Genomic DNA, 12,461 nt, shown 5'->3' with positions numbered 1-12,461 from the left:
ATTTAACAATTTATTTATTTTTTTTGATAATATTATCGAAAATGATTAAATTGTAATTACTTATCTTCATATTGAATCCTTTCAATTGTCTTCTCCCTCCTATTCAAAAACTGACACCTTCATCCACCTAAACATCCACTCGTTTTGATTTTCTACATCCCCTGTACACACACCAATAATCCATAGAGGGCAAAGCCTATATCTATCTGGTACAAAATGTTTGAGTTTTAACATTCAATTATAAATTTAGCAACTTTCTGTACTACAACTAAATTTTTTTTATAAACTTCATTATTTTTTTTCAATAAGCGATTAAACCGGTAGATGATAACATAAACAAAATCCTTAATATTATTCATATAGGATTGTGTATCAATGATTTGACAGGTTCCACTTAGTTATTGTTTGTAGAGTTGTTTAACATATTTTAACTAAACTATTGCAAAGAATGGCTAATGAAAAAAACAAAAAATTATCAAAAAACAACAAATAAATGTGTATGATTGGTATAAGTTTATACTATTCACGTTGGCAATTAATAGTAAATACTTATATATTATGTATTATAAATATTATAATAAAGTTATACTTTTATAATACAATTTATTATTTAATATCAATTATAACGCTAAACTATAGTGGATACAATTAAAAAAATGAACACTAAAATGGGTATAAGACAAGATAAAAATGAAGAAACAAGAATCTAAAGTAAAAAAAATGTTTTCTAAGGAGAAAAAAAGAAAAAGGATATTATTGAAACCTTATTTACTTTAGGGAAATAGTGTTAAAAGATTACAGAAGTTAGAATAGCAGAAATAGAGGAGCATCATTTAAGAAAAAATGAGACATGAAAACTTATATAAATATATATAAGCAGAATTGGTATGTATGTAATAATATGAGCTGTAATCCATGTAATCCATGTAATCCATGATCATAATATAACTACCATGAGATCATTTAATTCAAGTATGACATCATTTTATTTTATATTAAACAATAATTTGAACATCGAAAATATATTACAATTACGTTAAGATTGTAACAATTTGGCAAATCACTTAAATAAAAATTTGAAATTCTCATGAAAAAACAAACAATATTACAATAAATTATTGTAAAAAGAAACAACTTCATACAATCAGATTTCAAAAATTAAAAAATATTTATATCATTAAAAACATAGTCACATAAATGATTTAAAATAATTTCAGAAATATTGAGAAAAATACTACTACACCTTAATTAATATCACAGAAATGTTTAGACTTGTCAACATACAAATCATGACATTCAGATAACTCATGCACCTGGTTTCAACAATGGTGTACGTTCCTGTACATTGGAGTTAGCTTTATGGACAGATAGGCTAACTGAAGTGCTTACTTTATTGCCTCGTTCTTCAAGTTGTCTAAAATAAGAAAAAAAAATTTAGTAATGTATTATAAGTTATCAAAATATTTATAGTTTATTACTTTCTGTGTATACTATGTAAAAGCAATGCACTTTGATTTACTTCCATTGAAGTTAAATAACTAGATTTATTAAATATTGATGAATTCATTATAGAACTGCCATTAATTCGGTTCGGGCGACCAGTCAATCTAAATCACGGAATTTTATAGTTAAAAATAAAATAATTAATTTATGATAAATTTACATACCCTTCTTTATGCAGTAAACGTGTGCTCTGATCAAGCCCAATTAAACAAGAAGGTATTTCAGCAATATATAATGAACTACCAATTACATCATGATTCAGATTCTAAAATTATTAAATAATTTTAAAATTAATATTGAATGAATAAATGTTTTAATTTTTTTAAATACCGGGTTTATCGAAAATTCACTGGTAGATGCATATGTTTGTCGAGTCTTAGCAATTATCTCTTTTACAAATTCTTTAGCTTCAATATCAACAGGATCCCAAGTAGGATTACGTACAGAAAAACTGAGTAAAGACATTTCTAGTTTTCCATCTTCAGCTTGATCAACTTGAGGTAATTTAGCAGTAGGTTGATCGAATGATCGAGATACAGGGGAACGCCAAGCTGGATTACCATTTTTACGTAAATTCATCATAGAAAAAGCACAAACATCACCCACTCCTGCTACTTCAGCAGTGTAATTTCGATAAAAATCAACAATTTCTAAGGCTCTAGGACGAAGCCAAAAGAACAAAATAAATGGAGTGACTAGTGGTGAGATTAATTCATTTATTAAATAATTCTGAAATTTGAAATTTTTTTTAAATTCAAAATTTTATTTAAACCAAAATTATATAAAAACTTACAGCTTTAAAAAGAAATATTTGAGAAAACTGATTTCTAACATGTTGAGTATGTGCTTTTCCAACCCATGAATCTGGAAGATAATGCACTTGAGCTAATACATCTGTCATTAATGATTCTTGACAAACTATTTCTTTTTCGTCATCAACAAAACTCCTAAAATAGGATAAATTATCAACAACAAATTCAATTAAAAATAATATCTATCATAAAATACAAATAATTTGACTAACCGACAAATTAAAAACAATAGTGATAATCCACTCAATATAGTAATCATATGTTCAATAGATAAAATACTATCATCATAAACAGTCAAAGCAAGAATTGGTACCATTATAGCACTAGTAAAAAACATTGTGTTCCTGAATATTCAAAAAGATGAATAAATGATACATAAGTTAAAAATTCTGTATTAATCATACTTTGCAATTATAAGACTAACAGGTGCTGCAAAACTTTGCAAATATTTAGCAGCAGGCTCATAAGCATGACTAAGTCGAGCACTAAGTTCATGGTCAAGTTCATTGAAATGACGCAAATATATTTTTGAATACAAGGACCACATACGAATACTAAGAACACTTGGTTCATTTTTAACCATCTACAAAATAAAAATAAATCAAATGGTAATTAATATTTTTAATTGCATGTGCAGTAAATTATATAAAGAATGTGAATAAATATCTTACTTGGGCATTATCACACAACTTATAAATTAATTGCCAAGTAAAAATGACTGGAGAAAGCAATAAATTAATCAAAGCAACCCAGCTAATAGTTTTACTAATTGATTGTGCCAACTCTAAACGTTTTCCAGGTTGTTTATATTCTGGTTTAAGATGCCAATTATTTTCGAATGGTGACCATGGTCCCCCTGAAATTAAATTCAAAAAATCTATATTTATATAATATAAAGAACAAAGTAATCATAAATCTACTAAAAAAATAATTACATTAAAGTACAAAATTTTAATTAAAATATTTAAGCAATAATAATAATTAAAAATATATAAAATGTAACATATCATAAATAATAAATACTTACAAAAAAGCAACAGATTTAAATTGTACTTCATTCCATGAGAAAAATATATTACATCACCAAAAAATGGTATGTTAAAATGAGTAGGAAGTACAGATTTATTCACAAGGGCTATTAAGTAGTTTTTTGTTCTAAAAAAAATTAACAATTAGTTTAATAAAATATTCAAATATTTTTGATTATACTAAAATATACTTTAACTTACCTTAAAATACGTTGATAAATGTCAAGTTCAGTAAGATCTAATTTATGAATACACATGTTCTGTTCTTTTTGAGCTTCTATTACTTTTTGTATTATTTCTCGCCAAGTATAATTTTCTAACTCTTTCTATAATTAGGTAAATATATAAATTAATTAACTATCAACTCCATTTGAAGAATTTAGGAGATAAAACATTGTTATTATAATACTTATAGTTATCATAAAATCTTACATCAGGTATATGCAGAGCAATATTATAAAATGCTTTGATATCAGCATAATGGTAAGCAACATTGAATACTTTCATAAGTCGAAAAATAGCGAACATTAATAATGGTAGCATATATAAATAAGTTAAAATTGTAAATTTGCTTGTACATTTTGAGGCTGGCAGGAAAACATCAGATAAACGTACCTTATCAGTACCATTGACAATTTTGCCTGTATCTACTGGTTTATTTCTAAATAAAAAACATAACAAATTAACTAAATTAAATTTTTTTGCAATAATTCACAACTAATTACTTATGGATAAAATTTTAAAAATATAAACAATTATATAAATATTATACTATATTTATTATATTTAATTGTTATTTTAAAATATATATGTATATATATATATATTAATTTATAAAATACCATTTAAAAAATATAATATGCATGATTATATTTAATAATTTAAAAGAATTATTATTATATTTATACATTATAGTAAACGTTATAATAAATTAAATAATTTAAAACTTGGAGGGATAGAACAGTGTTACCCAAACTATGGGTTGTAACTAACTACAAGTTCCATTAAGCAGCTCAGTACTATGTCATTAGAAATACTATATTATTATATATTTTTTTTTAGAGTTGATGGGGATGAGTCGTGCAATAATCAAGCAATACATTTGAGGATTGACATTACATAAAGAATGGGAAACACTGGAATAGAGACTATTTTTTTTTTTATAATATTCTTGTTTTAAAAAATGTTAACAAATTTTTCATATATCAAATATTCTTGTAAGTATAAATTAATACCATTTAAATATTTTTAATCATGATATACATACAGTGATAATAAAACACTCATTACAACTTAATATTTTTAATAAGAATAATTTTGTTGACTTGATAAAAAAACATAATATCAAAAATATAGGGGAAGGAGGATACTAAATTAATTTGGTATATAAATATATACTATCAGTGATGTAACTACCCTCTATAGGTAACCGTGGTGAATTATTTTTCAGCACTTAATTTACACAAAAAAAACCAATTTAATTTAATTCAAATACGCCTCCTCACTTTCCAACTTTATCCCCTTGGCAATTATCCATTTTGCCAACCTCTAATTATGGCACTGAGTACTAAATATAATAAGTTAAGAATTAATAATTTAACAAAAACTTTAAATACCTGAAAAGTACTGGATAGTCAATGCAGTAAAACAAAAATAACGAAAACACCAATAAGAATATCACTTGCAAAAGATCTAGTGCTGATTGAAGAATCAGACAAATAAATCCATGTCTTTGGTGATAAAGGTAGATCCTTGTAAAAAAAGTATCTAAATCTTCTATATGATTCCAACGATCTAAAACAAATATATATATATATATATATATATATTTGATAATTAATGTTATCATTTATAATTAATTTAAAACTGTAATCTTCATATTTTCAATATATTTCTCCTAAATTGAACATATCTCAACATTAGATATATCATTAAATACATATAGTATAAACAATTAATCTACAAAACCTATTTATTTTCACTGTTCTATACATAATTATAGATATATATATAAAATTAAAAAATATTTAAAATAATATTAATATTAAATTTAATAATAAAAATATTAAAGACTGAAGTATTTATTACACTGATTATTATTAATGTAAATAAGATATTATTCGTTATATTTCTGAGCAGATCATATAACCAAATCCCTACATTCAATAAAACTGAAAATTGTATAATGTATTCAAATAAAATCATATTATGTTACTTACTTCTAACATTAGGAGTGAACTGGAAATGAACTTCTTCTTCTCTTTCGGAACTAAGAACTTGATATCCCGATTCAGGCATCTTAATATCTAAAATTAATAATCATCAAATAAATTTAGGAGCTAACAAAATAATATATATACTGTAATTAAGGCATATCAAGATATGTAACACAATGCAAAATGCAATTCAATGCAAATATGGTCTGAGATATTGACAAAATAACACTAATTACAAAATGTTGCAGCGAGAAAAAATGAGGAAGGAAAAACAAAGGATACACATGGTAGGAGGTCAAAGTGTAATAGATCTTTATTAACTAAAAAACCTTTGTTCTCCAAAAAGCGCAGTGTAAAGGTGTTCTTGATAGTTGTGAGATCAGCGTCTTATATATTTACATTCAATCATGGGTTAATAAGTCCATTCATTTTTTCACGAGATCAAAAAGTTCAACTAGGTACATGATTAGAATTAGAAATGTGATAGATATGTAATAGCGAAATAGTTGATAAACATAAGATAGAGAAAAAATTAATTATAAATAATCAAAACTGCGCATTTGTTCATTGATAATATTATCATCATGCTGATACTGGTATGAACCAGGGACAAGGTTCTGACCACTAAATTTCAATCTCATTACATATGAATACGATTGAATCATAGACATAATATAATAATAATATATTATGTCTATGGATTGAATACATTGGATACGATGTAAATAAGTCATAAAAATACAACAGAAAAAAAGTGGATATTCAAAAGCTATGGTTTTAAGCCTTTATCTAACTGATAGTTCACAATTGGTAATAACAACTTCTGACGCATAAAGTTGCACCATAGAGTAATATAACTTTATGAGTTGCACCAATACAACTTATTTTTTCGATAATTCGACATTATAGTTGGTAAAAACTACCGAAACGATAATATGACACCAAAGTAAACTACATCTTACTAACCATAATAATTATTTTGTTGATACAGTATTAAAATAACATCGAAATTGATAAAATGAAAATATAACCTTTCCATAATAATTCATCTAATAATAATTATTTCATAATCATGTAATTATTACATCTGGCCAATTGACACAATGATAATTAAAACGTGTTTGTGAAACTAAATTTTACAAATAATGAAATATTTATATAAAATAAATAACATTAAAATACCTCTAGAATCTAATGGTATGATCAGTGGCGTAGTTATAGGGAGGGTGTAAGGGGTTTCCACCCCCCCCAAAGATTTTTTTTTTTAATGATATTCGATTATTATTTATTAATATTTACATATTTTAGTAAAATATTTCGATTTTACTATAATTAGGTAAATATCAAATATTGAGTAACAAAATAATTTTCATTAAATACGAAACATAATAATAATACCATTTTGAATGTAATATTATTACATATGACCTCGTTTTAAGATATACTTAGAACACTTTAAAACTTACTCTTAAACACCCACCCCCAAAAAAAAATTTTATCTACGCCACTAGCATGGCTTATCAAAGGTGGGCATTAACTAGTTCAAAAGTTGAAGTTAAATTAAAAAATTAATTTTTTAAAAAGTTTTAACTTTAAACGTAAATACGTAAATATGAATATAAAAATTAAAATAATTCTATGCTATAATAACACAAACATTCCGGACCCGGACATTTCGCCGCTAACTTTCTCGCCACCAGACTATTCGTCGCGATTGTTTCGCCGCCGGATTACTCGTTGTCGGGCTATTCGCTGCGAAGCAGGAGCGGATAGGGCCGCCGGGACACCAGGATTTTCCCGGTGGGCAGCTACTTATATTGATGAAAATGGACCGATGAAATATATTACTACTAACACTATTACACTGCCGTACTAAGCAAGAATGTTGTAATTTCCCTCCATGCTATCTTGAGAAAAATGACATTTTATGTTTAGTAAATATGGTAATTCTAAATAAATATAATATTTTTCAAAGTAAAATCTATAGTTTATTAAGGAAATATATCTGATAAATGCAATGGAACTATTCAATTTTATTTTCAATTTTAATTTCACTAAGATATCATTGTTTTGATATTTATACTAAGCGCGCTATTAATTATTTAGAATTGTTTACTAAAAAAAAAATTCAGCAATTCTGATTACGGCAATTTTACGTAGCATACCAAAATATACTGATCACTAACGGTTGAAGAAATAACGCCGTATATTATCTATTTATTTTTTGTAGTTATAATTATTAATATATTTAGTTATAACACGTCAATAAGAAAATGATTAAAATTATTAAAATATCTTTACTTTAAAATCATAGTTAATATCTATATATATATTCAAATTTTATTAATTACACATCGTTATATTTTCCTAGAATTGTTTTCTATTACTTAGTATAATTTGCTTCAAATTCAAAAGTATATCGTCACGTTACGGTTTTTAACGTCCACGCATTGATACATACTCTATATGAAAACTCTACGTCAGCGGTTCCCAAATTTTTTTTTTCGCGGTGCCATTTTTGGACTCAATTTAGACACGGTGCCCTGCTGTGAATAACATGAAAGACAAAACAAAAAAAATACTCATTGATAACTTATTTTATTAATTTTATTAAAATTTAACTTCATTATAAATTAATGCATTTTTAAACCTAAAAATTAAATAAATAAAATTATTGTTATCATTATTATAATTAATACATAAAAATATTATAAGGTTAAAATGAGAATGTCCAAATATACAATAGAAAATATTTCATTATTTGATATAAAGTTTTTACGAAAACAATAAGGAAAAAAAATGTTAAACATTTTAAACTATTTTTTATGAACCATAGACCACAGTGCCCTTAGAAAATGCTCGCGGTGCACAATTTGGAAACCGTTGCTCTACATTATTTCCAAGTCATATTCTAATATTGAAGTTCACATCAGATCTTCTGTCTTCTGTAATTTTTTCAAAGCACTGTTTTGTACAATTGTCTTTATCACAGCCTGGTAACACCTTATTTTGGTTTTTTTGTAAGTCAAATTTTATTTTTTTTTCGCATTTATACACTTTTTAAATATTTTTTTCTTTTTCTAAATTCTCCGGATTTTGTGAAAAGCTCGACATCATTATTAATCTCAATCATCATCAATATGAATAGGTAACTCAGATACATCTATTATAGATTTATTATAAACCTATAATAGATGTATCTGAGTTAACTATTCATATTGATGATGATTGAGGTAATTTTCAGATAATAATAATTATTATCTGAAAATTAGAGGAACCCAATTCTTTATTTTTCGAATGAAAAACTTAACATAATATTATATATTATATAGTTATAATTTTAATATTTTACATCGATTAATTTCTTCAACTCCAACTAATAAATCTGTTTCTGCAATTATAGCTGTAGTTATTAATTCTGGTGAACCATAAATAACACTTATGTTTGGGTCATAATCATACACAATATTTTCTGTATCCATTGCAAAAATAAAAACTGTGCATAAAGATATTTACGACTCGGTATCATCAACAACTGAACGAAATATAATTTGCGTGCGATGTATGACAGTGAAATTCCAAATATTTTTAAAATCTTTAAAATTATTTAAAATTAAATATATAAGATACAGCAATCGGTTTCCTAAACAACAACGCCGTAAATATAGATTATGTGGAAGTGCTAAGCAAAAACACCGCATTTGAAATAAAAAATACGCGTCCACACGGTGTGGCATTTATTTCCCGATTTGTATTAATTTCCGATAGAAATTTTTCTTTATTAATGGTCGCTATGAGTTTTAAAGCTATATTAATTATAATAATAATAATAATACATTATAAATAAATACTATAGAGTTGTGTTATTTTTAATGAGTAACGAAGTGCACGAGATCAGCAAGTAATCTATATTTTTGAATCTTAAAAAACATGAAATTAAAGATTTTTGAAAAATCATTATTGATCTTTGTATTTTTAAAAACAGAGAATCTTTAGTATCGATATTTTGATAGAGTAAAAATTGTGTTTTCTGGAAATTACTACAAAAATCAGTTTTACTTCAGTGAATAAAGTTTTTTATGTTATTAATTACTTAAAAAACAATTTAAACACCTACTTAAAAAATAAGTACTGATGCCATGCAGCTTTATCGAAAATGCGTCCACACACACGCGGCATACTGTTGAACCATTGATTATAACATAATTAATTAGGTATTAAATTGATTAATACATTGAAGTAAGACTCCTCGTAATACCAGCATACAACCAGGCCCGTCGTGAAAGGGAGAGGAGCTGAGGCCATAGCCCAGGGGCCCGAGCTTCAAAAAAGGCACGAGGCCTGACCAAGTTCACTACGTCTCGGCCATGGTATCGAGCCATTTATGGATTACCAACATGAATCGTGCTAATAATTCACCCAAATAATTATAGCGTATGCTGTATAGTTATAGCGAGTCTACAATAAAGTGAACACTACAATATTGATCTAAAACGTAAACAAATAACATTTTTATGATAGACCCATAGGCTGTAAATAATTATTTTCATTTAGTCTGCGTAATAACCATTACTGCGATTACATTATCTCTTTAATGTACAAATTCTAAAAGAAGACACTGGATGTCAGTGGCAAGTATAATACCTCATGTGAGAAAGACCTGGATTTGTTTGTCCCTGTGTCCCTTTATTTCTCTCCACGGCCCTGCGTAAAACATAGGTAAGTCGTAGGTAAGTACCTATGATTTATTTAGTGACGAGGTAACCCATTGACCGTGATATTATATACGTCATTATAATATACTTATAATATATCACTGTATAATGATTTTTAACTGTTTCAACAATGAAATAAATAAAGAACTAAAAATACACAAAAGTTAATGTCGTAAGTTTAAATAATTGCATCGTACTAATATAATACAACAGGTTAATCCTCCACCTAAATAATAGAGAAGCGAGCAAAAAATTAAACCTGATAGTGAATGGTATCAAACAAAAATGCACCAAAGTATCTAGGTATTGAGCTTGACAGAACATTAACTTTTAAACAACATCTAGAAACAGTGATCGAAATGGCTCAAGATAAGTGGAGAGATGCCTTATGATTCAGATTTCCTGATATCGTCATATTATTCTTCACACCTTGTGTACCTATAATATATATTTTTTTTTTATAGTTCACATAAAGTATATTATCTTAGTCCGTGGCTCTAAATACAGGTATAATACGAGTTGCGATACGGTTTATACTAAATAACACGATAAGCCGGGCGCCCGGGCCTGAATGTTAAAAACAATTATTTTCACTGAAAAAAAAAATGTCTTATATATAAATATAAAAATGGTAAGTATATTATTTTAAAATACAAGTCTTAGGAGGAATACGTTATTCTTGACAAAACAAGTAGAGGGGTGAAAACTGTAAATACAAAAAAGTAGAGAGATGCCATCCCTCCAAATCCGGGAGGGGGGCATTTCGAGCACTGTCTAGAAGGGGTAAAAGACTAGTTAAAACCTCGAATTAATATCATCAGAAAACTGGCTGGAACAAATTTGGGATGTAGGGCGAATATCCTACGAATTTCATCCTTGGCATTAGTTTACAGCTTTGCAGAATACTATGCCTCAGTATGGGCAAGGAGTGTTCACACTAAAAATATCGACGTACAACTAAATCGATCAATGAGAATTATATCAGGATGTATTAAATCAACTAAGTTGCAGTGGCTACCAGTGCTATCGCATATAGCCTCACCAGAACTCCGTAGACACAGTGCAACGCTAAAGATGATCGAGAAAATACTAAACTCTCCAAGCCTCCCAATCTATAATGACGTGTATAACGCACCAAACAAGAGACTGAAATTAATAAATCTTATATGGACGTTAAAAAATTGTACGAATACAGAAGGAGATTTATGGAATACGCATTGGGAGGATGGAGCAGTTCTGAATAATCACCTCATAAGTGATCCAGCCCAATTAATTCCAAGTTTCGAATTCCCCCGTGTAGCATGGACTGCCCTAAATCGCGTAAGAATTGAGTAAGGAAGGTGCAATTATTTGATGCGCAAATGGAGATTGGTGGACTCTCCGCTTTGCAACTGTGGCTAGATCCAAACTATAGGCACATTGTTGAGGAATGCCCGGAAAAAATGTTCAGTGGAGGAACACAGAAATACACAAACGCGACCAGGAAGCGCTAGATTGGCTGTGTAATCTTGCTATACGCTTATAGCATTTTATAATTGTTACATTGTAACTTGTTTATTTATTTATTTATATTAATTCGTTATTACTTTTATTTTATTTTATGTTTATTATGTAATTACTTTTTACATTTTATTTTTGCACATCAATACTATGCTATATGCACTAAAAAAAATTAATTCACTGATGATCTATTCGAAAGGTTATAAAAAAGTAGGTAGTTGATACTACTTGAACTAAGTATTACCTAATTGTTATTACATATATTATTCGTATACACTACACACTGTACCAATGATTATAATGATATTAATATATATATACTCATGAAATTACTTCAATGTAGTCAATTGTATACAGGTATTCAAATGAAAAAAAAAAACTATTTAATTATTTTATCATTTGAGTGAAAACCCATTAGTTAGGTTATTATTTTAATATTATGGATCAACGTGCTATTATCATTACAATATTTGTAAATATTGCCAGCTTTGCAAATGGTGGCCATGATTCATGTATAGATAATGAGTGATTGGCACTTGATAAAAATAATTATCTCATCTATATCTGTGATTATCTATGGACTCATGTCAGCTATCTGGTTGTTTAAAACACGATTATAGATTGTATCCAAGGTTTATACATCCACCTTGATTGTATCCTATCTATAATCGTGGTTATAAATTTCTG

The 12,461-nt window shown here is 27.2% G+C and overlaps 1 protein-coding gene and 1 pseudogene across 3 annotated transcripts; both read right to left on the bottom strand.

The window, feature by feature from the left end:
- Window positions 1-1,166: 1,166 nt before the first annotated feature.
- Window positions 1,167-6,099, bottom strand: LOC112684397 (autophagy-related protein 9A). Of its 3 annotated transcripts, none has more exons than XM_025555903.1 (14): window positions 5,889-6,099; window positions 5,563-5,649; window positions 4,960-5,137; window positions 3,776-4,004; window positions 3,545-3,669; window positions 3,343-3,470; window positions 2,987-3,171; window positions 2,720-2,898; window positions 2,528-2,659; window positions 2,297-2,450; window positions 1,834-2,232; window positions 1,668-1,768; window positions 1,479-1,607; window positions 1,167-1,414 (listed from the first exon to the last, which is right to left on the bottom strand). In XM_025555903.1, exons 2-14 carry the CDS (start codon window positions 5,639-5,641, stop codon window positions 1,306-1,308), a joined length of 2,127 nt encoding a protein of 708 aa, XP_025411688.1. In that variant the 5' UTR covers window positions 5,642-5,649; window positions 5,889-6,099; the 3' UTR covers window positions 1,167-1,305. The 3 variants fall into 3 exon arrangements, with proteins under 3 accessions (XP_025411688.1, XP_025411689.1, XP_025411690.1); XM_025555904.1 differs by lacking the exon at window positions 5,889-6,099 and adding an exon at window positions 5,704-5,861; XM_025555905.1 differs by lacking the exons at window positions 4,960-5,137; window positions 5,889-6,099 and having other exon boundaries at window positions 5,563-5,651.
- Window positions 6,100-7,967: 1,868 nt separating this feature from the next.
- Window positions 7,968-9,041, bottom strand: LOC112684440 (annotated as a pseudogene).
- Window positions 9,042-12,461: the final 3,420 nt, after the last annotated feature.

The sequence above is a fragment of the Sipha flava genome, unplaced genomic scaffold (genome assembly GCF_003268045.1).
Source record: "Sipha flava isolate LNK unplaced genomic scaffold, YSA_version1 249_pilon_pilon, whole genome shotgun sequence".
NCBI classification, from domain to species: Eukaryota; Metazoa; Arthropoda; class Insecta; order Hemiptera; family Aphididae; genus Sipha; species Sipha flava.
Note: the sequence above shows the minus strand (reverse complement) of the source record. Positions and strands in the feature narration are given on the sequence as shown.